This window comes from Triturus cristatus, chromosome 9, assembly GCF_964204655.1.
Source record: "Triturus cristatus chromosome 9, aTriCri1.1, whole genome shotgun sequence".
NCBI lineage: Eukaryota > Metazoa > Chordata > Amphibia > Caudata > Salamandridae > Triturus > Triturus cristatus.
The window spans coordinates 167,449,052-167,476,711 of NC_140592.1; the positions used below are offsets into that span (position 1 = coordinate 167,449,052).

The window sequence follows — 27,660 nt, forward strand, 5'->3', positions numbered from 1 at the left end:
TTGTAGTTATGCAATATTAAAGCCTTAGATAAAAGTTGCGCCTAAAGGCACAAAGCACCAACTGAGGGTATCTGGTCATGCTGGACAGGGACAAAATCGCATGTTTAGTCCAACCACAATGAAGCACAGGCCAGGCACAGGACTACGTTTTGCCCGCTGAGGATTGTACCTTATGTCCTTGGTGTGTGGTCTGCGCAACATTGCTTTGCGAGGCTTCGTGTCTTCTGACGTCGGTTTTGATGAGGAGTTGTGAGGGCTGCGATGCTAGGTCATGCGTCGAGGTGTGTCACACTGCGTCACTTTCAATGAGAAGCTGTGGGGTAGTGTGAGGCTTTGCTGGGTTTCATGTCACTCACTGTAGTTTTCTGATGAAGCTGACAGCTCTTCAGCGAGGCTTTGCGTCACTCAGCGTCTGTTCAGGTGAGGCTGGCAGCTGTGTAGTGAGGCTTTGCGGGGCTACATGTCACCTGCCATCGATTCTGATGAATCTTGCTGCACTGCAGCAAGGCTTTATGGGGCTACACCCCATATTTGGTGGAACATTTAGTTAGGCATGAAAGCTCTCTCTCTCTGATACCAGTCTCTGATACCAGGGTTCAGTACCTGTGAAAGCACCACTTGGGGATCAAGAACTCACTCCAGCAGAGTCTAGCAGGGCTCAGGCAGGTTCAGTTCCAGGTCCAGGCAGGCCCATGCAGCAGGTCAGCTGGGTAGTGCAGAGAAGGCTCAGAACAGGAGGCAAGTCAGTTGTCCCTTGGAGTCATTCTGCCTCAGATGAAGGGAGCACATCCAGTCTTGCTTCTCAGCAAACCAGGCAGACCTCAAGCAGCAGGGCAGCATGGCGTCCTTCTGTAGTATCCACAGGTCCAGGTGTGTTCTGAAGAGTGGGTCAGAGGGTCCCCCTTTTATACTGGTGCCCACTTTGAAGTGGTAGAAGGTTCTAGAGTTTCCCCCTACAGAGGTGTCTGGAATTTCCTTCCTTCCTGCCCTGGTCCCAGTCTGTCTAGGGGCACAATATGCTAGTTTGAAGTCCGTTGTGCGTGTTAGCTGGTCCAGTCCCTTTGAAGTGTGAGTGGGGTAGGTGATAGCTCTGCCTCCCTAATACTGCCAGAGATGGCCCATATTGACAATATCCAGACCCTCTATAGTGATGCTTTCTGGGAGGGATACATAAAGGCCAACTACACGTAGTCATGTGACCCAGGAAACAAGCTGCAGGAACCAATTGTTTAGATTAAGAGACTACCAACTTTCTAAAAATGGCATTTTCAGAATTGTGACTTAAAATCCGACTTAACCAGTTAAGAGGATTTTAAATTACAATTCTTCAGACGTCAAACATTACTTTCCTACCTGATCACAATAAAAAATTATCACTCATTAAGTGTAATAAGATAACTCAATGTTATCCTAAGGGAAAGGTAGGCCTTACAATAGTGAAAAAACTATTTAGGAGTTTTTCACTACCTGGACATGTAAAAACTTAAATGTACATATCCAGTTTTTTAAATACAGCGCACCCTGCCCTAAGAACTGTTTAAAGCCTACCCAAGAGGCTACTTGTATGTATTATAAGGAAGGTTTAGGCCTGGCAAAAGGTTTATTTTCCTGTGGTCGAATAGCACTTTACAACTGCTCACACAGGCTGCAGTGGCAGGCCTGAGACATGTTTCAAAAGGCTACTTAAGTGGGTGGTACAGTCAGTGCTGCAGGCATTTAATTTACAGGCTCTGGATACATGTACTATCACTTCACTAGGGACTTCCAAGTAAATTAAATGTGGAAATTGGGAGTAAGCCAGTTTTTCCATATTTAAAGGTGAGAGCACAAGCTCTTTCGGATCGGTTAGCAGCAATAAAGTGTGCAGAGTCCTAAAGCCAGCAAAAACGGGTTCAGAAGGAGGGGTGAAGGCAAAGAGTTTGGTGCTGACCCTGCAGAGAGGGCCAAGTCTAACAGGTAGATTCACCAGTGTTTCTTTCTCTGTTGACTCAGGGATGATGCCGCCCTCAGAGGGAGTTTAGGAGTCTTGATGGACTGTCGTTGGAGTCTCAAACTGGGACACCAGTTTCCAATGAGGAGCCAGTACCCTTGTTAGAGAAGTTTAAGACACCAGTATTGTTAAAAATTGAGTTTTTTGTTTGGCTATGGTGTACACCTAAGCCACACAGAACCCACCCCTATAGTCAGGGCAAGTCAGTTACACACCAAAGATAACCTGTTCTCACCCTCTGGTAGCTTGCCGCAGAGCAGGTAGGCTTATCATCAGAGGCAATGTGAAAGTGTTTGTGCAACACACTCACACAGAAACACAATGAATACACCACATAGGATTATAAAATAGATTATATTGTACATAAAACCAGACTAAATGACATGAATCATAAATATTTTGCATACTATGCAATTATTCAGGTAGTACTCGTTATCTTGATCAAGACAAGACCAAAACGACATACATCATACATTTACTGCATGTAATGTAATTTAAGATTAGGAAAAAGCACATGAATCACAATATATACCCTTTAAAAACATACAGCTCAGTGCACCAGCGCTCCTACTAAACTTTGTTGTAATCAAGCACCGATCATAGGGCACTGAAGTACTTCCACACCTACTACCTTCCATACGGTAAATCAGAGTCTTTCTAAGTAAGGCAAGTTCCTGTCAGGGGTTCCACGTCGTGCTCGGGGGCCTCCGTCGAGGTTTTACCCTGCAATGCCAACAGAAGAACAAGTGCTCCCAAGGTACGTCCCACAGAGTAGAAGGGGATGCACAAACTCAAGTGCCACATGAGGGGGACCTAGTTAATTCCCCTGTATTCAGGATACCAAATGCAGCTGCCAACAGCTCGCAGTGCCGCTGCCAAAACACAGCACCTCTCGGTGCGGATGCTCCCGAGGTCATTTCTGACCTGGGTGATGGCAGTGAAAGGGGGATTACCTCAGGCTTTGTGCAGGGAGTGGGTGCTTCTGTACTGCCACACAGATCTCAGGTTGGCTGCACAACATGATTTCCCTCGCAGAAGGAGCCGCGCTAAATCGCAACACATACCGCTCTCACCAGAAGACGAGCGCTCAACATGCGCTTCGCTGTGAAACCCCCTGACAAGAGCCCATGCTTCAGGTTCAGGCAGGCAACCAAAGCTCTCAACATGCACTGCTCCGCAGAACGTGCACTCCAGTTGATAGCCACAGGGATTCCTGGACGACGCACAGTGCCAGTGCGAGTTAGTGACTCAAACACATGGCTGGCCTCAGTGTCATAAATCAAATAGGGCGACACCTGGCAGAGTCCAGCAGCAAGTGTTATGGGCAATCTTTTATGGCACTGAGATTGGAGAAAAACAGGGGGCAAGCCATCAAGCCCTTGGAGAACACTTAGGTCACAAAAAGAGCAGCAGGTAGGCAGGCCAGCACAAAGGTCCATTTGCAATTGGCAGTCCCTACAGCAGCCCATCGGGCAGCAGGCCAGCACAACAAACCAGGTAGTCCAAGTGGCGGTTCCTCCTGGCAGCACAGGAGTACTCTGGCAATGTCCAGATTGTAGAGCCAGCAGAGTCTGGTTACAAGTCCCACGCAGAGCCCCAGTACTATATTCAAAAATTTCTTTGATGAAGGGGTGACTTCAAAGGAACTCTTAGAAGTGCGCAACAATCCCTTTCAACTCAGCCCTGGCTCCAGATGATCCATAGGGGGTAAATTAACCCTTTGTGTGAGGGCAGGACACAACCTATACAAATGTAAAGTGTGAACCACCTCTCCCTCTCCCAGCCCAGGAAGACTATCCATATCCAGATAATGCAGATGTATCCCCTTTCACAACCAGCCCTTCCTGTATGATGGCTGTCTAGAAAGTATGCACAAAGTGTAGCTGTTACCCAGCCCAGGCATGTATTGGAGTCGGGCTGCCCAAAGAGTCATGAGCACAGAGAAATGTCAATTTTCTAAAAGTGCCATTTCTAAAATAGTAATGTAAAATCCAACTACAGCAGTAAGTAGGATTTATCACCACCATTCTAAACATACCAAACATGGCAACACGGTTCTTTTCTGGTCAGGAATTGCCACTTAAAAATATATATAGGGGAATTCCCAATGCTAGCCGATGAGAGGAGTAGGCCTGACTGCAGTGAAAAACTAAATAGGCTGTTTGTCACTACCAGGACATGCCATAACATGAAGGCACATGTCTTACCTTTTACTCACACAACACTCTGCCCAACCTAGGGCCTACCTTAGTGGTGACCTGTTTGTAATAAAAGGGGATTAAGGCTTGGCAAGTAGTTTTAAATGCTAAGTCAAAGTGGCAGTAAACTGCGCACACTAGCCCTGCGGTGGCAGGCCTGAGACAGGTATGAAAGGCTACCTCTGTTGGCGGCATGAGCAGTGCTGCAGGCCCACTAGTAGCATCTAAATTACAGGCCCTGAGTATATGGTATCCCACTTTCCAAGGGACTTATAAGTAATACAAATATGCCAAACAGGTGTAAACCAATCATACCATGTTTAGGTGAGAGAGGACATGCACTTTAGCAGTGGTAAAGTACCCAGAGTCCTCAAGCCAACACAAACAAGGTCATACAAATAAATAGGTGGAGGAAAGCAAAATGTTTGGGAATAACCCTTTAAAAAAGGCCAGGTCCAACAAGGGCCAACTTTCACTGGCACCAAAAGCCAGTTGCACTGCTTCTAGAAGACCATGCTACTCATATTAAGGACACCCGTTGTACAGTGTCCCAGCCTTGTTCACCATCCTGGCTGAAGCGGTAGAGGCATTTCAATTGAGAAGAAAGAAGTCAAGACTAAGAGTTAGTCTTTAGCCTTTATTGCCCTGTCAGTGAGGCCTTAACAGAGGCATTAGTAAAGTTATGGGAGATACATTCATCATCAACCTCAGTCAGCAAGAAAGCAGCACAGAAGAATATGTGGTCATCCTCAGGGGACTTACGTTTCCTCTCCAGTCATTCTAGCCCAATGATCCTGATGGAACAAGCATGCCAGGCCAAGTCACAGCATCATACCTTCCTAAATCTGCCAAATCTTCCTAGCCAGTCAAATAATTACATTCCTCTGGCTGAAAAGAGTTTGCTTAAGAACATCTAAGACCACATGGATCCTTTTAAAGCCCACCCACTGTAAGTGGGGAAAACAATAGTGATGTAGCCTCGTTTATGACTTTATTGCAACAAATCATCAATAGTGTGTATGCCGTGAAGCATGTGATTCTCACAAGCTTGGACAATGTGGTTTGCTATTTCTTGTTCCATAAATACCAGAAAAGAATCTAGACACAATTGACAAATGAAGACCTCTACAACTGATGTCCAGGAGGAGATATGCCCTTCCATTGCTGACAAGTACCTTGTCAGCACTAATTCTGATGAATATATAACAACATCAACTTCGCTTTATTGGTTTAGGGCCCATTGGGAGACAAACAATATATGGAATATAGCACACATCAAATAAAATCAGTTTTTGTGTAGATTGAATAGGTGCAACTGTGCGATAAACTCTTATTCTAAATAATCTTTAAACACACTTTAAGAATTTAAATATACAATAGCACAATTATTTATTGGTGGGAGATAGAATGAAGTCTAAAATGTCACTAGCCTTAAACACATTTTAATGCGGAAAATAAGTATCTAAATATTTTGCACAGTATTGTCCAAGATAGGTACATGTGAAAGGAATATGATTCAGTTGCTGTAATCCTTTGTTACTAACTGGACATAAGCGTTGATCATAGGGATACCACTCCCAAGCTCCCACTAGTGCCATAATTGGTGATCCTTCTGCTCTCAGTAAAAACATAGTTCTTTTAATGCAATGTTCAAGGTCCATCCGTAAATATGGTCGCATCTTCCTTCCCTTCTATGGTCATAGACAGTATATCGTTGCAATTTTTCAAAGTAGTGCAATTTGTTTTATGAAATGTAAAACTAATGGTGGGAATTAGTCTTTTTAGTGCAGTTATAGGTGACTATATTTCTAAGTTTTTAGATAAACAAGTGGAATTTCCAAAGTGGCCATTGCTTCATTCAAATTACCTTAAAAATACTTAATTAGTATTCCCAAATAATTCATTGTTTAAGATCCTTCTCAAAGAACCTGCTCCATAATGCAAAATATTAAATACACACTGAACTACTGAAGCACAAAACAAGACATAATCACTTGGTAACCCAAGTTCTATCCACAACACTTGAACTGATATGTTAGATGCAACGTTAAAAAATTAACAGAGCATTTTTCCCTCTATTGTCTGTACTAAGTGCGAATATTTGTAGGGAACATATTCTCTCTTGTAGGAGAAAGTTGGTGGAATTTTGACAATGTAAATTTGTATCATATTTTTAAAATGCTATTTACCCACTGGTTTATAAAATGTATTGGCATTTCCACCATGTGCAAGGGCTTTCGAGCTTGTATGTACAATATGTAATTTTGTATCTACATTTTCAGAAAAAATTCTACTAAGATAAGGATGGATTTTCTCTTCAGTAAGACAATTTGCTCCTATTTTCCAACAAAAAACGAATGATTTCTGTTTTTCAGAGAAAACAAGAACTTTACTTTTTTGCACATTCATTTTTACATAGTGTTTCTCAGAACATTTGTGAAGAGCATTACAGTTTCTTTGTAAATCAAATGGAGTCAAATCATCGACATACAAAAATGAATGGAAGCTGAAGTTTCCTAACCTAGGGGAGAAATTGTTAATGGACCAAAAACAATTTGGTAGGTCACTTGGATACAAGGAAAAAAAGTAAAGGGGCTACAACACTGCCTTGCTTTAGACCGTTTTATATTGCAGTTGGCTCAGAAACACCCCTGTATCACCCTAAAATTACTTTGCCCCAGATAGGTTAGTGTAAAGTCACTATCAATTTTAAGAGTGTTGCAGGTAAATCCATTTGTGCAAGTTTTTCCCAAAGAACTGTGTGATCGGTCTGATCAAAATCCTGGGAGAAGTCAATGAAAGCAACATAGATTGGATGGTTTTTCGACTTAGCGTATTTGACTACAATCGTTACAAGAATTGCTATTTTTGTCTAATCTAGTTCGATTCTTTATGAAAACGAATTGTTCATGTGGCAAATATTCCCAGCAGTGTTCAGTAAAGCTATCTGTCTATAGTTTTTAAGTTCCATTTTGCTCCTATTTTTTTTTATAGTGGGAGTAATATGCTCCCAATCCATAATGTGGGGATATTACCTGAGCAATAGTAGTAGGCAAATAGTGCTTCTAGAATATTTCCTTCATCTCCTACATTAGTCCAATTTCAAAACAAGCAGCTAGGGATGATTAAAGCCACCCAGATAGTCACTTGAGTGTATGTAAAAAAGAATGATTAGCATGAAACACTATTGCCCACCTCTAAGGTCTGCTGCTTCTAGATGGCAGTCTTTGGCCATTTGACTGCCTATTTCTGTTGCCTCTCTTTTTTGTATGTTTTGGGTATTTCCTACATTGGATTTAATTACAGATTTAAGAATTTGATTCAAGCCCATCGCACCAGTAGAAGAAATGTACTTTTCAATTTGAGAGGCAGAAGGTGAAAGATCCAAAGAAGTTGATGGTGACAAATCTTGCATTGATCATACATTCGTTGAAAATTTCATGTCCGGCAAATTACTCTTGTATAGTTTGCCAAGGTGCAATCTTAAATAGAGAGCTACTCCAGTGCTTGATTGAAACTTGATGAAATCAACGCTGGAGCAGCAATCCGCGCCACCATTGTCTTCGCTATACCCCCGAACTCTAAACCACGGATCACCACAGGTCATTTGCATTTGACAAGCAAGATGAATTTATTAAATGTTCTAAAAGCTCAAAGGCCATTGCTAGGCCCTAATGACTTTCTCCTCCCAGAAACCATTCCTGCAGACTTTTAAAGTATTATCAATTTTTTCAAAGGCTTTTCAGCACCATTGGTCCACCCATCATTAAATTCATCTCTTTGGGCAGTAGTGAAACAACACAGCTAGTGGCTCAACCACAGCCTCCCCACCTGCCTTGTTCGGGTTACTAAACTTTGCCATTGAGGAATGCATTACCCACAAAACACCTCTAGCGGAAACAACAAATAACTTTGTACTAGTTTGAGAGCATTGACATTCTGACATTTGCTGATTTGCCCTCCTCTCAACTTGCTGGCCTCTACCCAAAAAAACACAGCTCTCCCCAGCCCTCCATCTACCAATCTTAATATCATTTTCCTTTGTGAGATGATTTAACTTCTTTTCAAAGAAGCAGTAGTTTACCTGCCACACATGTAGAACGGGAAGAGCTTGAATTTTTACACTGTCCTAGTAAAGAATGATGCTGGCTTGCAGCCCATCTTTGATCTGTTGCACTTAAAGAAGGTGATTTGTATCAAAATGTCTACTTAAGCACAGATGTTAAATGTTCTTGCAGTGGAAAGCTACCTGGTGTGCAGCAAACATTTCTCCTCCTTGTGTAAGGGAGATAATATTTTCAAATTAACTATTAAACTATTTTGCCACATTTCTGTTCATCACTTGATCACAAAGGTAATTTATGTTTTCCTCTGCTTTGATGCTCTATTACAAAATGCATGCTCCGTCCAGCAGTCTGTCTAACCTGGATGAGGAATGAAACCGTAGGATTTTCCTGAATTTTAGTTAAAGTTACCTATTATCACTTTTTGGAGAATTTGGGCATCAAGACAATAAAGGGCACTCAGGGAATTCAGTGTTTCTCGGTGTCAGAGGGATATTTCAGGGCCTTTTTCCCCTGGCTGCTGCTTGGCTTTCAAGACTATTAAGTTTGATTGTGACCTGCTTATTTGTTGTGCTTCTGGATGCTCCTCCTCCTACAAGAAAATCTTCTGGAAAATGCTTTTGGATTTGTTCCAGGTGTTTAGTGCCTGTGAGAAATTGTTAGTGCTGGTCTGTGTAGAAGCCTCTCATCAACCCCAATGAGTAATGCCCCGGTGGCAAGCAATTCCCTTCAGTGGTGAGTGTTCATTCAACAAACTTATCAGTGACCGATAAATGGTTGCCAGAGGTAAGTAGGAGCTATATCTGTTTCCTAATACTAGGAATCATCAGATTGGGTTCACTCCATTTGGCCTATGAAGTTCTTACATTTTCTGGATTTTCATACCAGAACACGGTCTGGTAATAGGCTTTCTAGACCCCCAGACACTAAGGACTTTCTCAATATGTCAACCCAAGACAGAAAGCCAGAGCAACTGGAACAACCACTCAACTCACTGAGCAGAGGGGGCAATATTTACCTTTTCGTAAGAAAGAATATTTGCAAAATGCCCTATGAATCACATAATAGTCTGATAACCCCAAATTCTGAGTTGTACAAAAAACCTCTTTTTCTAAACTCAGTAATTTAGACACATTTAAAAAGGCATATGGTTTTCATTCATTATAGTTTTACCATATCAATTACTGCCTGGTGAGTACACAGTAAAATATCTTTATAGGCTAAAGCTCAGTTGTTGGCTCTGGGTATTGCATGTTTTTTGACAACCAGTGAACACTAAATGTCCCTGCAAACAGGAGGGTTTGATGGACGTAACAGTATATTACTTTTGTAAGACAGCTGTTGGGGCAAAACATTTGAAATGCAAAAGTAGCCTCTTTATAATTTTTCCTATTTCTTTACATTATTTTTTGATTCAATGATTAGTTTCTTTTGGAAAATCATAAGCGACCTATACAAATTTGCTGAATTTGTTACTTAGTCTATGTGTCAGAAACTTACAACATTCAGTCCAGTTTTCACCACAAACAGCAAGTAGGTAGAAACTACAAAAGCAATGTTTTTTTTTTTTTTTTGTTTCGTACAATTTTGCTTGTTTATGTAAAATGAACAGCAAAGCTTTTAGGAAATGCATTTTTGAAAAAGGTATGCTTTCTTGTGGGGGGCAGAGCTTGCCTGGCTCTGTAATGGCCGCCATCTAGCGCAGCTCCGCCGTTACCGCTTAATAATCCTGCAGAATCCGAAGTCTCCATTGCTTCCTCGCCGCAAAATCAGCGCACTGTGCATGCTGTGAGGGGGGAATCCCTAGAGCAGGCACCGGTGCCTCGCGGTCCTTCTCAGTGTCCGACAATAGCTGCACCCTTCCCATCCTCCCCCCGGTGCCTCCTGACGTCCCGGGGATTGGAATCAGGCCCCGTTTATAGACAGCAGCAGCGCCAACTTACAGCAGCAGCCTGCTCCCTGTGTGGCCATGCGAGTCCTTTTTTGATTCTCAGGCCCAGATAGAGGCACATCATTGGGATTGCAGGACAGTCATTTGTAGAGCTGTGGTTAATGGTGCAGACCAGCTGTCCCACATTACGTCATATAGGGAGTCACCTTCGGAGTAATCTGTTATGGGTAGCACAGTGCGTTTTTTGATTTGGAATGTAAGGGTGCTGAACAACCACAGAAAATTCATGAGAGTGATATCATACCTAAAGAGGCACTCGATAGATGTAGCACTACTACAGGAAACTCACCTGTTGCCCCAGAGTGGTATGCTCTCATCCAGGCTATTTAAAGGGGGTATTAGGGCAGCAGGCTTCCCGACTCATGCTAGAGGAGTACTGGTGTGGGTTAACCCAAAGTCAGGGATACTGATGCATACTATGGAGACATACCCTAATGGCAGATATGTCATTGTACTTTGCCAGAAAGATGGGTTATCTGTTAAACTAGTGAATGTATATGGCCTAACTATGATGACCCACAATTTTATCATAAACTCGGAGTTATTTTGATGCGCGATAAGGACACCCCCTAGCATTTGGCAGAGATTTTAATTATTTTCTTGACCCAATTAGGGATCGCTCCAGGGGGCCCAATCGCCGTCGCTCCGCGGCCGCGAGCGCCATATTGGACCTCAGGGATAGTTTGGGTCTGGTGGATGTGTGGAGGCAGCGTTCTGCTGAAGTTGCAGGATACACACCTTACTCTGCCCCTCACGTCATACGCACTCAAATTGACTACTGGCTAGCCTATTTTCGCAGGTAGAGGCATGTGCACTTCACCCAAGCACTTACTTGGACCAGGCGCCTGTTCAGTTGGATCTGAAATTAAATGGGTTTGGGCGTTTCTCTGGTGGTTACTCCTTTATTCATTGATGGACTTGGTATTCACTGCTTAAATTACAGAGGCAATAAAGATATTTTTTGAAAAAAATATAGGATCTGTAGACCGCATTGTCACCATTTAGGAAGCATTTAAGGTTTATATTCGGGGGATAGGTATTTTCAAGTAAGCAGGGGTTCTTAGGTCGCTTAGGGACCGCTTATCAAAATTGGAGAAAGCAGGCTTTTCAAAGAACAGGAGACGCCAAAGTCTTGGGGGACATAAAAGTAGTGCTAGAGGAATTCCATGACACAGATAGGGAAGTTAAACACCTGGGGAAGTGTGCCACGGCCAGGGTCTATGGGGAAGGGGAGGGACCAGGAGCTACCTTAGCGGCTTTATTACGTTCCAAGCGAGATGTTGACACTATTATAGAAGTCCTTGATGAGGCGGGCCGCCCATTAAACGATAGACAAGATATCGCAAATCGATCCCACAGGTACCTCTCCCAGCTTTATTATACCTCCCAGTCCTCCCCAGGCAATAACGATATCCAAGACTACCTGGAACACATCCAGATGACATGGTTAACAAAATCGCACAGAGAACATCTTATGGCCCCACTCACTCTTGGTGAGGTCAAAGCAGTGATCCACGCTATGCGTTCTGGTAGGGCCCCTGGCGTTGATGGGCTTACAATTTCCTTCTATAACGCCTTTCAAGATCAACTGATAAGTAAACCTGATAAGTAAAACCAATACCTGGTTCAAATGTAACCTTAACAAGGAACGCCGTGCCCTTAGACTTGCAGAAAGAGTGTGGAGACAGACCCCATCGCTTTCAAACCTTAAACTCTTGCGTAAAAAAAGAAGGAACTACAATAGGTGCATCAGAAGTGCAAAATCATCATTTTTGTGTCAGCAACTGGACACAGCCTTCAATCGTCCCAAAAAACTCTTTGAACTAGTGAAACAACAAACTAATGGATAGCGTAAATCCTCCACATCTGAAACTACAACCCCCCTACCTAATTGTCAAATATTTTCCTCCTTTTTTTCTGATAAAACTAAGTCAATTGACAATGAGCTCCGCATTGCTGTGAATTGTTTACCGCCTGAAACCCAGTCGCAATGCACCTCCACCTCGCAGGAAATTTGTCCTAGCCACCTTCTCTTTAAACCTAAAAACAATGCCTCGTGGTCCATCTTTCAGACATTTGAGGACACTGACATCTCAAAACTACTGTCTTCCACTAAACTTTCCAACCACTTCAATGACCCTCTCCCCGCCAAATTCCTCAAGGAAACTTCACACCTCCTGATACCCCTATGGACCAGAATTATCAACGCCTCTCTTATGCAAGGCACCTTGCCAGAATGTCTAAAAAGTAGACAAGTCACACCTATACTAAAAAAGCTAGACGCAAACCTTTTTGATCCCAACAATTTTCGCCCCATTTCGAGCATCACAGCCTTAGCCAAGCTCCTGGAAAAATGTGTTTATCAACAACTCTGCAATCACATTGACCAGCACCAATTCCTCGACCACTGCCAATCTGGTTTCAGACCAGGTCATAGTACTGAAACCGCCATGGTCCACATTGTCGACGATGCTTTCCGCTTTCTCGATCATAATGAATTCTGTCTTTTAATCCTTCTTCCCCTATCATCAGCGTTTGACACAGTCAAACATGAAACCCTCCTGAACCTCCTAGAACCTAGGATGGGTCTCGCTGGTACTGTCTTAAAATGGTTCTGCTCATTCCTACAAAACAGATCTCAACGAGTCCTAATCAATCCTGACTTATCCGATCAGACACTGGTCACTATCAGCGTTCCCCAAGGTTCTTCACTTTCGTCCACCTTGTTTAATCTTTACATGGAACCCCTGACTGAAATCCTCAAACACTCCAACATCTCCTACTATATGTACGCTGATGATACGCAATTGTACATGAAGATTACCTCTCCTAACGACATCAGCACTCTCAATAACATCTTGAATAAAACTCAACACTGGTTAACACTTAACCACCTCAAACTTAACGCCCTCAAAACTGAATTCCTATTAATCTCACCTCCCAACACCACCTCTGACATCAAAGACTGGCTCCCACTACTCACCGCCTTGAACTGTACTCCGCATATTGTTGATTCAGCAAAATCCCTAGGAATAACACTAGACACCAACCTCTCTGTGATGAATCACATCAGCTCCACAACCAGAGCGGCCAATTTCCATCTCCACATCTTAAGAAAACTAAAGCCTTTCCTGCCCAATACAGACCTCAAGATGGCGGTTCAGGCTCTTGTGATCTCCAAACTTGACTATGGGAATGCTACCCTTGTTGGCCTCCCAAAAATAAAACTAGCACCGTTGAGAGCTACCCTCCATGCTGCTGCACGGCTCATCACAGGCGTAAAGAAAAATGATCACATCAACCCAGCCCTCCACTCTCTGAACTGGCTACCTTATGAATCTAGGATCCACCTAAAAATAGCATGCATGACATACAAAGCCATCCCTTTCTTTAGTCCCCTCACTCACCAGGGTTTCCCCACGGTGACATGCTTCATCATTGGGGTCCTCTCAGTCCTCTACGGGCTGAGGCGTGCTGCGACTTGCGGATTTACGTAGGAGCACTGAACAAGACTATGTGTTGTGCAAGTGTTGTGGTGTGGAGTGGTTTAAAGTGAGTTAAAATAATTAACTAGTGGGCCAATCTAATTTTATTGTTGCTCCTAGCTAATTAATTAAAAAAGTGGGTAATGTGCTAGAGATAACTACTATAATGGGTAAGTGTACCTAGCATCCGTTGTCGACTAGTTTCAAGCTTCCCAAGCTCTTCATCAGGACTACACTGGGACCAGCCCAGTGTGAATACCACTCCTAGAAGACCTAAATTGGTGCATGAAATAAGTGAAAAAAACGAAAAACGCTGTGCAAATTTAGCATGCGTTACTCAAAATACATACGTAATGTACGTCTCATGGAATTCTGTAGGATGGAAAACAGACATTAAGGGAGAAAAGGCAGATTATGCATTATTGTCTTAGGATAAAAAAGTGAAAAACACTATGCACCAGTGTCGCAATGCTCATTATTCACAAATTATAATTGTGCCACTGTATAGTACTCCCGACAGTACATCTTTCATGCTGGCGTCTAGCTATATTGTGAATAAAGGTGATCGTGAATGCACGAAGTGCACATTTAATAACACACACAAAGTCAAGAAAACATGCGTCTGACAACATAAATTACACACAAGACAGACAAAATTACGAAAATACATACATTTTAAAAGGCAAAACTGTGCCTCATGGTCGACTGAGGGGGGGTTGGACACTCGTACACCTAGGATAAAGGTATAAGCCATAAAGAAACAAAGTACTTCGAGCGCTGTCCTGTTAGGAATTCCAGCGCAGAATGAAGAGAGTAAGAATGAAGAACCATTTAGATTACGAAGGGGCAAAGGCAACCCCCTGCTGCGTGGTTACTCACTTGTACTCGTCAGGCCACCCGCCGGAAACACCTACTAGTGCACTGCCTCGCCGACCGCATACTGACTGGATGCGAGCCGGGTGCCTAGATATCTACCTGGTGGGGGGTGTGTGAAGAGGAAGAAAGGACTCGCCGGTTGCGGTCGTGTTCCATAGCCGCCATCTTGGAACTGGCAAAAATATCGTAAACATAAGGATTAAGAATAATTCAAAAAAGAAGTTCATTGTTAACAGGAATGCAAGGGATTAGCCATCCGCTGTGTGTTTCTAAGAAAACGGATGAGGAAACATTCGCTGGTTGTGGTTCCCCTCGAACGCCGCCATCTTAGAGCAGGCACCAGTTGTCAAAGTTACTAAGACATAAAAAAAATTAATTTTAGGCATTGTCATAAGGGTTAAGTTCATCTGCTCCGTTCAGTGCATAAAAAACGGAGAAGGCTAAAGAGCCTTAGGGTGTCAAATCTCGTAACTTAAATTGGTTCGGCCATCTTAGGTAGGGGAGAACGAGTAAAACAAGGGTTACCAAACAGTGCCACACTAATTCTTTGGAAGTCAATGAGTTCAAAGCCCATAGAATGGGAAAGTAGTTGTCCCATTAGTTCCTCCATGATAGGTTTTAAACAAACCTCCATGCTAGGTTCTACACAAACCCATTAACACCTCTCATGGGTGAAATGAAAAGATAGTTACCTCAGTTGTAATCGTGATTGTAAGGACCACTTGTAAGATACCTCAGATTCTAGAGGATAGTTATATATCTCGTGTTATTAGACCCAATAAAACGCAATGGCGAGCTCGAATTGCCAAATATAATTTTTTAGGCTGATATATTTAGGGTGCTAAAATCAAAGTGGTTGGATAGCAAGAGGTTGCTGACAGATAACTCAGTTTGTAGTGAAATGGCCCCATGGTATATCATCATTAAGGCCGTGGTCGTCTGAACGCAGTTTAAACACCCAACGTTGTTCTTTTTCGTGTAGATTCTTCTCACTGTTGGGATAGTTACTGACATGTTCAAGAATGACCCAGCTGAAGTCATTTGGTGTATGTTGTTTTTCCAAGAAATGCGTCGTCATTTTGGTGTTATTATGTTTGCATCTGAAGTTACTGCGGTGTTCGACCATTCTCGTGCTCACTTTTCTTGTGGTCATTCCCACGTAGTGAAGATTACATACGCATGTAATGAGGTATACTACCCCGGTAGTGTTGCAATTCGTAAAGGATCGCAGATTCCACGTCATGCCATTGTTGCAGGTGACAGTCTTAGTTGCTGTGGTTAGGTGACATACACTGCAGTTGGCACAGGGGTAATGTCCCTCTGGGAGTGGGTGTAGTAGGCGTACTGGACCAACCGTCCTTGTTGAATTAGGTCTGGTGTGTACCAAGTAGTTCTTGATGTTTTTTGCTTTTTTATGGCTAAACATTGGTAGTTGCAGATTAAGACCCCCACTGTTGAGGATTCGCCAATGTCTTTTAATGATCTTGGTCACCTGGTCTGATGCGGTGTTGAAAGTTGTGATGCAGATTTGTCGGTACGAGCATGGGAAGCACCTTTGCGCCGAGCCTGGCTGGGCTCTACGTACACCATTTGGAACGACACAAGATCCTCCATAACAACAACCCACACATCAACAATATCAAGTTATGGAAGAGATACATCGACGATGTGTTCCTCATCTGGGAGGGTAACGAGACGGATTTTGAATCCTTTTTTTTCTGGCTTAACCAACAAGATCCATTTCTAAAGTTCACCTTCACCATGAGCAGATCAGATTTGGTCTTTCTTGACCTTAACATATCGGCGCGCGATGGCCGCCTGATCACGACCACACATTTTAAACCCACGGCAAGAAACTGCCTTTTGGTATATGAGAGTTTCCACCCGAGAAGTCTCAAAGATAATTTACCCTTCGGGCAATTCTTACGTCTAAGACGCAACTGCACCACGAGAGAGGACTACAAAAGGCAAGCTCAAGATCTATCCAAAAAATTGATGCAACGACATTACCCACCACATCTTGTTTCCAAAGCACAAAAACGAGCATCCAACAACAACCGTGATGCGCTTCTGGAACCTAAACCTGAAAAAACATCGGATAAGAATGTGAAACGACAAATCTGCATCACAACTTTCAACACCGCATCAGACCAGGTGACCAAGATCATTAAAAGACATTGGCGAATCCTCAACAGTGGGGGTCTTAATCTGCAACTACCAATGTTTAGCCATAAAAAAGCAAAAAACATCAAGAACTACTTGGTACACACCAGACCTAATTCAACAAGGACGGTTGGTCCAGTACGCCTACTACACCCACTCCCAGAGGGACATTACCCCTGTGCCAACTGCAGTGTATGTCACCTAACAACAGCAACTAAGACTGTCACCTGCAACAATGGCATGACGTGGAATCTGCGATCCTTTACGAATTGCAACACTACCGGGGTAGTATACCTCATTACATGCGTATGTAATCTTCACTACGTGGGAATGACCACAAGAAAAGTGAGCACGAGAATGGTCGAACACCGCAGTAACTTCAGATGCAAACATAATAACACCAAAATGACGACGCATTTCTTGGAAAAACAACATACACCAAATGACTTCAGCTGGGTCATTCTTGAACATGTCAGTAACTATCCCAACAGTGAGAAGAATCTACACGAAAAAGAACAACGTTGGGTGTTTAAACTGCGTTCAGACGACCACGGCCTTAATGATGATATACCATGGGGCCATTTCACTACAAACTGAGTTATCTGTCAGCAACCTCTTGCTATCCAACCACTTTGATTTTAGCACCCTAAATATATCAGCCTAAAAAATTATATTTGGCAATTCGAGCTCGCCATTGCGTTTTATTGGGTCTAATAACACGAGATATATAACTATCCTCTAGAATCTGAGGTATCTTACAAGTGGTCCTTACAATCACGATTACAACTGAGGTAACTATCTTTTCATTTCACCCATGAGAGGTGTTAATGGGTTTGTGTAGAACCTAGCATGGAGGTTTGTTTAAAACCTATCATGGAGGAACTAATGGGACAACTACTTTCCCATTCTATGGGCTTTGAACTCATTGACTTCCAAAGAATTAGTGTGGCACTGTTTGGTAACCCTTGTTTTACTCGTTCTCCCCTACCTAAGATGGCCGAACCAATTTAAGTTACGAGATTTGACACCCTAAGGCTCTTTAGCCTTCTCCGTTTTTTATGCACTGAACGGAGCAGATGAACTTAACCCTTATGACAATGCCTAAAATTAATTTTTTTATGTCTTAGTAACTTTGACAACTGGTGCCTGCTCTAAGATGGCGGCGTTCGAGGGGAACCACAACCAGCGAATGTTTCCTCATCCGTTTTCTTAGAAACACACAGCGGATGGCTAATCCCTTGCATTCCTGTTAACAATTAACTTCTTTTTTGAATTATTCTTAATCCTTATGTTTACGATATTTTTGCCAGTTCCAAGATGGCGGCTATGGAACACGACCGCAACCGGCGAGTCCTTTCTTCCTCTTCACACACCCCCCACCAGGTAGATATCTAGGCACCCGGCTCGCATCCAGTCAGTATGCGGTCGGCGAGGCAGTGCACTAGTAGGTGTTTCCGGCGGGTGGCCTGACGAGTACAAGTGAGTAACCACGCAGCAGGGGGTTGCCTTTGCCCCTTCGTAATCTAAATGGTTCTTCATTCTTACTCTCTTCATTCTGCGCTGGAATTCCTAACAGGACAGCGCTCGAAGTACTTTGTTTCTTTATGGCTTATACCTTTATCCTAGGTGTACGAGTGTCCAAACCCCCCCTCAGTCGACCATGAGGCACAGTTTTGCCTTTTAAAATGTATGTATTTTCGTAATTTTGTCTGTCTTGTGTGTAATTTATGTTGTCAGACGCATGTTTTCTTGACTTTGTGTGTGTTATTAAATGTGCACTTCGTGCATTCACGATCACCTTTATTCACAATATAGCTAGACGCCAGCATGAAAGATGTACTGTCGGGAGTACTATACAGTGGCACAATTATAATTTGTGAATAATGAGCATTGCGACACTGGTGCATAGTGTTTTTCACTTTTTTATCCTAAGACAATAATGCATAATCTGCCTTTTCTCCCTTAATGTCTGTTTTCCATCCTACAGAATTCCATGAGACGTACATTACGTATGTATTTTGAGTAACGCATGCTAAATTTGCACAGCGTTTTTCGTTTTTTTCACTTATTTCATGCACCAATTTAGGTCTTCTAGGAGTGGTATTCACACTGGGCTGGTCCCAGTGTAGTCCTGATGAAGAGCTTGGGAAGCTTGAAACTAGTCGACAACGGATGCTAGGTACACTTACCCATTATAGTAGTTATCTCTAGCACATTACCCACTTTTTTAATTAATTAGCTAGGAGCAACAATAAAATTAGATTGGCCCACTAGTTAATTATTTTAACTCACTTTAAACCACTCCACACCACAACACTTGCACAACACATAGTCTTGTTCAGTGCTCCTACGTAAATCCGCAAGTCGCAGCACGCCTCAGCCCGTAGAGGACTGAGAGGACCCCAATGATGAAGCATGTCACCGTGGGGAAACCCTGGTGAGTGAGGGGACTAAAGAAAGGAATTGCCCTTTCTTTCTTTTGCCTGGGTTTTTCAGGAAACAAGTGCTTTCCTCACACCCTTTGGTTAGGTTCTCATAATCTGACGACTCAGATTATTTATTTAATTATACATACAATGGGAGGGTGAACCTAACCGTTAAAAACCTCTCTTTCCCCCTTCTTTTTGATATACAAAGCCATCCACCACAACACTCCTCGCTACCTGGCGCAGAAACTGGTGCTATCCGCTTAGCACCGCTGATACCACTTGTGTGAGCAGGCAGGCTTTGTACCTGGCCGTAACCTCACTTTGAACTTACGAACAGTATTCGGGACTATCCAAAGAATAGACCCAGGAATCAGAGCTGCAGCGGTTTTCCTGGATGCCGAGAAGGCGTTTGATTCTGTTGAGTGGGCCTTCATGAAGGCGGTGTTAAGGAGAATTAGAGTGGGCGACATTTTTATCCAACTAGTCACAACATTGTACACCCTGCCAACGGCTAGGATATGCCTGGGTTGGGACCTCACAGCTCCTATATCCATCTCATGACGGACTCCTCAGGGCTGCCCGCTGTCCCCACTCCTATATGCACTGGTCGCTGAGCCTCTGGCTTGTGCGCTGCGGGAATATCACAGCCGCAGGGGGATATGGTTTCCAGAATACGTATTAATAATTTCAGCGTATGCCGAGGACACCCTACTATATGTTCGGGACCCTGAGACACACTTAAATCCCATATTAACTGATGTGGTCCACTTTGGTAGGCTTTCTGGGCTCAAGATTAACTGGATAAATTCGCAAATATTTTCCCTTACCCCCACCACTGTTCCTGTTGGATTGGTCTTCCCGATGCAGCGGATCTCAGACCCGGTCTGGTACCTTGGGATACAAATTCAACCAGCGGTAGTGATAGCAGAAAACAACGGGACTGCTATTTCAAGGGTGGAAGATGACATTAACAGATGGATAAGGCTTCCCCTTTCTTTGATAGGGCGTATTTCTCTAATGAAGATGGTAATCTTGCCCCAATTTTAATTTTTAGTCATCAATATCCCCATACTTTTACCACGCAGTGCTTTTAGAAAGTTGTGTTTGCTCCTAATTAAACTGGCTCGGGCTGGGAAGCAACTGGGGGTCAGCTGGGACACTTTGACGCTCCCGTACTCAGCCGGGGGGCTTGGGACTCCGGACTTAGAATCATATTACAGAGCAGCACAGGCCTCGCATGCATATACATGTTCCACAAGATCTGCCGCATATGTTTATAGAGCGTGATGTGGCAGGCCCTCTCACACTCCCACAGAACCACTATTTAAGCCCCCTGTTCGAAGACATGGAATACTGGACTCCCTAAACTCCACCGTGCGTGCATGGCATAGGCTGCTGGACGCCCAGGCAGGAGCGCTCCTGTACTCTCCATTAACACCATTAGATTGGTGTTCCTGATTCCCAACAGGAAGGGAAAAAGATGTGTGCCGAACAATGACACGTTTAGGCATACACACTGTGGGCGATTTCTTTCAAAATGGGGTTATGCGAGACTGGGAGGATCTTTCTGCGGGATTGCCGGGGCTTTCACTATTGGACAGGTATCAATATTTTAGGGCCCGGCATGCATGTCAGGAATTGATTGGCGATGAATATGCAGGAGCCCAATCCGTTGCCTGGTCTCACACGTTATACGACTGGAGACTCCGGCGAAACTTAGAACTGCATTGTACTCCTTTGCACAGGTTCCAAAGAAGGCACTTCTCCACAAGGCTAATGTGGAGGCAGAGTGGCAGAGAGATCTGTACGTTCCTATAGACGATAAGTGGTGGATATACTGCTGCGAGGCGACAAAACAAGTGTCCCTGAATGGTAGACACCGCTTAATTCATTTTAAATACCTTAATAGGGTGTATTATACTCCCCGCAGATTGTTCCGCTATGGCTTACGAGACACTGCAAAATGTGACCGATGCGGAGAGCAGGATGCTGGGTTTCTTCATGTTGCATGAATGTGCTCCAGAGTATTGGCATTCTGGGATAAGGTCTGCTCGACACTAAGTGAAATCACTAGACAGCGCTTGGTCCCCAGTCCGCTGGTTGCACTATTGGGGTATGACAGGGAGATAGAAGCTGGCAGTAGAAAATTAGTCACGATGGGATTGTTGCTCGCCAAGCTTAGAGTAGTTATGTGTTGGGCTCATGGTCCCATACCTCTTGTCACGGAATGGAATGCAGATATGCATTATTGTAACACTCATTCTGACGCTTATAATGAATTACTTCCACTGCAGAACTGTCCCAAGGGTTTTTGGGGTCTATATCAGCAATACTTCATTGGGAAAGAGACGGGGAAACTGGACGGACCATGTCTTGAAAAATGTAATAAATAAATAATTTTTTTTTAAAAGGTATTCTTTTTTGCACAGCACTTTTTTCCACATTTTCAAAAAAGAAATTGCTCTGTTGTTGCTGAAAATCCACAAACCCTGGTTATCTTCAGAAGCTGCAACATGTGAGGAAAAAGGATGCAAATTTGGCCCGGATACCATTTGTGGAACTAAGTTCTGAAGGCTTAAGCTTAAATGGTGCCAAATATCAAAAAAAGGTTCCGGACGGGGCTAGCTAGGGTATAAGGTAGGGGAAGCCTCAGCAGCTAAGGGGTTAACCTGAAACGTGTATGTTTTAGTGTAAGCAAAATTGAGTAAATTCCCTACTTATTTATACATTTTTGCTTTATGATGTGAAATATGGTTAATGTGGTCTTCTTGTCCAAGTGGTATTTTTGTAACACAGGTACTGCTGATACATTAATTCTAGCATCCTTCGGATTTAGGATTTTCCTCTCAGACAGATGTTCTGTTACAGACATTCAATTTGAAAAGATTGTTCAGCTTTTGCCTTTTTTGTGTTGTCTCACTTTGGTGGCTTGCTTTCTACAAGACATCTATTAGGTCCAAGAATGTTGAGTCACAAAATGCTACTGCGGTCCTCTTTACACACTGAAAACTGTGTCACACATATCTATTGGTTCCAAGGACCACTGAGCTACTGTTGGCCAGTGTCTCATAGTTGAAAAGATTTGCTTCTCAGCAGATGGATAAGCTTGTTTTTGATTGTTTTTCTATGGAACCTAGAGTAATCCAGATGCCCTGATCTCAGTAACTTTCTGAATCCATTTTGCTATTCTAGTGAGCATCTGCAAATGAGCAGCTTGGTTTTAGAGAGGTGTCTCTTAAATTATCCTAAGATACAGCCTTAGCCAAGGGTCTCAGCTCTTTTGCCAGCTGATGATCTTCTGCCTACCCAAAATAGTCATTATGTACGTGGGGTTGAACATCTCTGACATTACCTTGCTTAACGTACATCAGAGCAGCAACAAATAGGCTCCTTCAAGTCCACTTAATGTTAAGCACCAACTTTCACATGCCTCAGTTGTAGACATCATTTGAGTACAGTGTGTGATAGGCCTCTTCCCACCCATGTCGACATCCACATGTTAAGGTCAGCTGTAGACTTCCTCTTGTTTTTATTACTTACTGATTTATGGTATGCCAAACCCATTTTCTACATTGAATGCCAGTGTTTCAAGATTGTTAACAACAGTTCCTTTCAACATCCAGTTTATATTTTCACTTCTTACCTTCTTTTTTGTACAGTGTTTTGTTACAGTGGAAGAGGAACACCTTAAAATTAATACGTTTATTGTATATTTCGTTTGTTATCAGAAATAGTGTACATTATCTAGGCTGTGTGTTTTTGTACATATCCTGGAAAAATAAGCCTTTTTCAACTTTTCCTCAGAGTATTATTATTGAATTTTCTTATGCGTTTAGCCTCTTAATGTTGACACGAACATGTTAAGATGACTATTGGGATTCTGATCTCACACATTATGTGTTCCTCCTATGAAAGTTTGCAAGCTATTTTACTCCTGATGCAGATTGTTTCCAGGTGGGAGCTGGTTTTAAACGAATCTTCTAAAAAGCAGTCTAGATGGCATTTGTACCCTTTAAATAATCCATGTGCATTCAGTTCCAATTGAAATACTTAATTGCAAATATCAAATATGTCTACTGAGGTATTCTAATGATGTTAATTATGTCTTTGTTTTCAATGTGTGTCTTTTAGATTTGTGACTCTGTTGGACTGGCAAAGCAGATTGCTTTTCATTCAGAACTGGTAAGAAAATGGAATTACTGTTTGGCAGCCTAATTGGGCAAAGTGAACAATCCAGGAAAAAGTATTACTGTGCTGTAAAAATATGCAAATGTTTTACTGACTCCTAAAATGGAATTACGAATGATACTAATTTGGTATGTGGATGTGGTGTGTCGTTAAGCATCCCTTACAGATATCAAATCTAATGTATCAGTGTTTGCATCTGAAATCCGGTTGCAGTTATTGATATTTTACTGTACATCAAAGGTGGTCTTAATGCATTTGCAAAAAGGCAGGAGTTCACATTTGATCCCTTTCTTAATACATAAAAAAAGTTGGTAGAAGAGGAAGCTGTGGTCACATATCCTTTAAGGACCGCAGGCTGCATTTAGAAAAAAAGTTCACTTTATAGAAAGCCAATCACACTCATGATGGTTGCCTGCCACAGCAAGCCACCATCCTGGTGATGGCCTACTATCATAGTGAGTCGCACTTTGTAACTTACCTTATTAAAATACATGATGTAGGTTGGATTGCGTCTTAATACAATTTTGATTTTTAAGAACCGACGTATTAATACATAGGTCGGTTCTTAAAAATCTCTACTGGTTGCAAAACTATTGTTTGCAGTTTGCAACCAGTTTTTTGTGACCAGACATTCAAACACCTGGCCCTTAGTTTTCCAGAAGAACAATATCAAACATGGGCTGCTGCATGTAGAGCATTATTGTGCATCTGAGTGCTATTTAAACCTACGTCACGAAAGCAGGATGTAACATGACTCACATCTCCAGGAAGTAAGGTTAGTAACTAAGCCACTAGAACCAAACTCTACTGTATGGCCAGCTTCAGTGTCCTCCTCTCATTAGGTTATTTATTTCCAAACCCAAGGGACTGAAAGACTGGTTATCTCTCCGCACTGCTCTAGTTTGATTCTCAAGCCCTAAAGACTGCTGACCAACAAGATTCACGACTCCAGTAACTCAGAGTCCACCAGTCTAAGAAGCCTAAGCCTTAGAGCCCTGTGCAAAGTTGGGAGTACAGTGTAGAAGTGTAGAGGAGGAGAATGGGGGGAGGGATGAAGATGTGACAAGGGGGATTATCATCAGGTATCTATGAAGCTGCGGGTTGTACTTTGACCAGGTGTTGCTTTACAGTGCTTGAAGAGGAGTTCCTTACTGAAGGGAAGGAGTGAGGGAGCTTGCCGAATGACTGTGAGAGAAGAATTGCAGATCCTAGTAATGTAGCAAGAGAGGGCTTTTTGTATTCTCCTTCTCGCATTTTTGTGTCTCAAGCCTGATCATGTTGCTGCTGCAAATGTTACTTAGCTCACCGCAGATCTTGCCACATAATGTGGAGTTCTCAAGTTTACCTCTTTGTAAGTGATGGAAGATATTTTAGGTAATGTGGACTTGTATAGGAAACCACTGGAGTTTTTGGAGGATGGGTGAGATTCTGTCAGATTTCTGGAGACGTTTGATTTATTGGGCAGTTGTCTGATATATGCCTTCTCTAGTCGGAGGTGCAGGGAAGGGTCCAAATGTGATCCTGGCACGTTGGTGAGGAAGGTTTTGCTATCATTGAGGTGAGATCAGAGCAGGGTTTGTTAGTCTGTTCAGAAGTCTGCTTTAGGAAAAAAAGCTTTCAGTTTGTGGAACAAGATAATTTAGTGCCAGACGGTTTATGTCTTTTTTGAGCAGTTTTTTCTGAAGTTGAGAATGGGACCAAATTAAAATCTTAGGGATTTGGGTATTTTGATTAAAGTATTGAATTTCATTGATTACAGGTTAGAATTTGTGAGAAATATAATACATTCTTTTACATGTTTTTGAGTCCTTTTCGCATACAGAATGATAATTTATCATTACATTATGAATTACATTAATACAGCTTGTGGTTTAGATAGAAATCAACTCTGTAGACATGTATGTAATTTTTGCAGACTTTATAACACACACACACACGCACTATCTCTCTTTTGGAAAAGTTGACTCATAGGTTAATCACTGAAAGACAGAGGCATTATTCTCAAGAACAAGTTAAACATCATGGCCTAGATATTGATCAAGATATTGTAGCCAGGTGATGATGTTTATTTATGAAGGTGTTAGTTGTTCATGTCAGCTAGGAGTACTCCTAGGATTTGTATGTAGAGGTTAAAGGTTACTATAGATAGGATGCATCATTGGCAGGACCTGCATGTTCCAGTTGGGTGTGCATGTGCTTATCTACACAAACTGGGATTAGTTAATTGGGTAGGATGTGATTTCTTGAAAGGCCCTCTTTTCGAAGCACAACTTTTGAGGAGGTTGTACTAGTTAGTATGAATATGACCGCGTTGAAGAGTGCAGGCATCCCAAAGAATGAGAAAACATCAATTGCCATCATATGTACTATCAGTGATTTGCAGTATATTGTCAACTATTTGAATAGTGCTGGTTCCTGTGTGTCTCTTTGGATTTTACATACCAGCTGGTAGTGTTGGAGGAGATAGTTGCTTCTGACTTTTATTTGGAGTTGAGATTCAATTGCCTTTTGAGTGATCTTGTTGTTGAAAAACTTTATTCGGTTGTTATGGTTTAAACCATCAAAATATACAAATAAATCCAAGATTTGTGCAATCTAAAACAAGAGTAGGATTCTTGAATTGCTTATAAAATGTACAGTAAAAAAGAACAAGAATAAAACGTTAAAAACATTAAAACAGGCCAGCTTCCAGATAACAGCCTCACGGTTAAGAGACACACGACTCAGAAAGTACAGGAGTAAATTCTTATATGCAATACACAATTCATTTCCTCCAATACCAACATTTCATAATCACAAAAATTCAGTTCTAATAGTAACAGCCAGTGCAGCCTAAGATAAAAACTTCTGCCGACTGATCCAAAAGGAGAATAAAAAGCGACTGACTGCAACAACTATTGGCCCAGATGTATCTGTTTTTAGAATTCTGTAGGCAACCTGATGTTGCCTGGCTCCAAGGTTTAAACAGATCGGTCGTATCCACCTCCTGCGGATCACTTGGTATTTAATGCAGAAAAAGAGTATGTGTTCTTCTGTCTCTTGTGCTCTAGCACAGGCGGGGTATAGTTCTAATAATAGCCCAGCTGTCTGATTGCTAGGAAACCTTAGTAAGAGGTTGCCATACCTAAATCTAACATACAGACTTTTGGCAAGTGGGGGTGTGATTTGATCCAGGAAAGGTTCAAAACAGGGGCATGGCTTGGCACTTAAAAATTGTGTTGTTAATTGGCCATTTGCTGAACTGGTGACATAGCGCTCTCCCACAACCACCCAATACCCGGCCTTAATCTTCAATAAATCTCCTCTGGTTGCCCTCTCGGGGTGTTCCCATAACCCCGACATACCAAGTGATTTATACCAGCTTGCAACATGTTTGAACCAGGGTAGTTTTTTGGTACCACTGATCATCAAAACCTCCCTCAGGGAATTACAATAATCAGAGAGCTGGGGTGTTGTCCACAAGCATAGCCAGTACATTAGGGGTTTCAGTGAGGCCATATCACCTACTCTGTTTATCTCTAGACCAAAAAACAATGGGATCAGAGGGGTAGTGGTAGGTACCGAGATAAGGGATCTGACAAAGATGTTTTCGGCTGTCATCAATTTATTTGTATTAGTAGGTCCCATACGTCTGCTCCGTACAAAGCTCCACTACACTCTGGGCTTTAGCTTGATACACTTCTAGTGCTGGGGTCAGCGATTGGATGTATGACTGCATGTGGTATCTCAGTATTGATTTTGACCTGTGGCAAAGGATGAGGTAACTCTTATCTAGTTGTTGTTCCCAGCCAAGTGTGTCGCTTAATCTTATCCCAAGGTTGTCAAAGTTTTTCACCATCTTCAGCGGTTCACATGCAATCCTGACCTCACGTGATTTCCCCTTCACTTTACCGAACACCATAAATTTGGTTTTGGCAACATTAAGTTCCAGATTCCTGTCCTTGCAGAGGTCTAGAACCTTGTCCACTAGTGTTTGTAGGCCCACTGGAGATGTGGAAAAAAGTAAAGAATTGTCTGCAAAAAGCAGGATTGGGACTTTCGTGCCATTCATAGCGGGAGAGTCATTCCTGCAGTCCAAAAATCTATTAGCTACATCATTAATAAACAAGGAAAATAGTTTGGGAGCGAGCATGCACCCCTGGCGCACCCGCCACTGTATAGGTATCCTGTTAGTTCACCATTATTTCCCCATCGAACCTGGGCATAGTTGTCAATGTGAAGTCTAGCTATCAGGGTCACCATATCAATAGGGGTGCCTAGGTCGGGCATAGTTCTCCATAGCATTTCGCACGGGACTAAGTCGAACGCGGCTCATA

General features: G+C 42.6%; 1 protein-coding gene across 2 annotated transcripts in view; it reads left to right on the forward strand.

Moving 5' to 3' along the window:
• APPL1 (adaptor protein, phosphotyrosine interacting with PH domain and leucine zipper 1) overlaps nt 1–27,660 on the forward strand; it is a 251,911-nt gene that overhangs the window by 196,053 nt on the left and 28,198 nt on the right. For both annotated transcript variants that reach the window (XM_085624666.1, XM_085624667.1), the window contains exon 20: nt 23,288–23,338. In XM_085624666.1, coding sequence (XP_085480792.1) covers nt 23,288–23,338 — 51 coding nt within the window. The remainder of the gene's footprint in view (nt 1–23,287; nt 23,339–27,660) is intronic.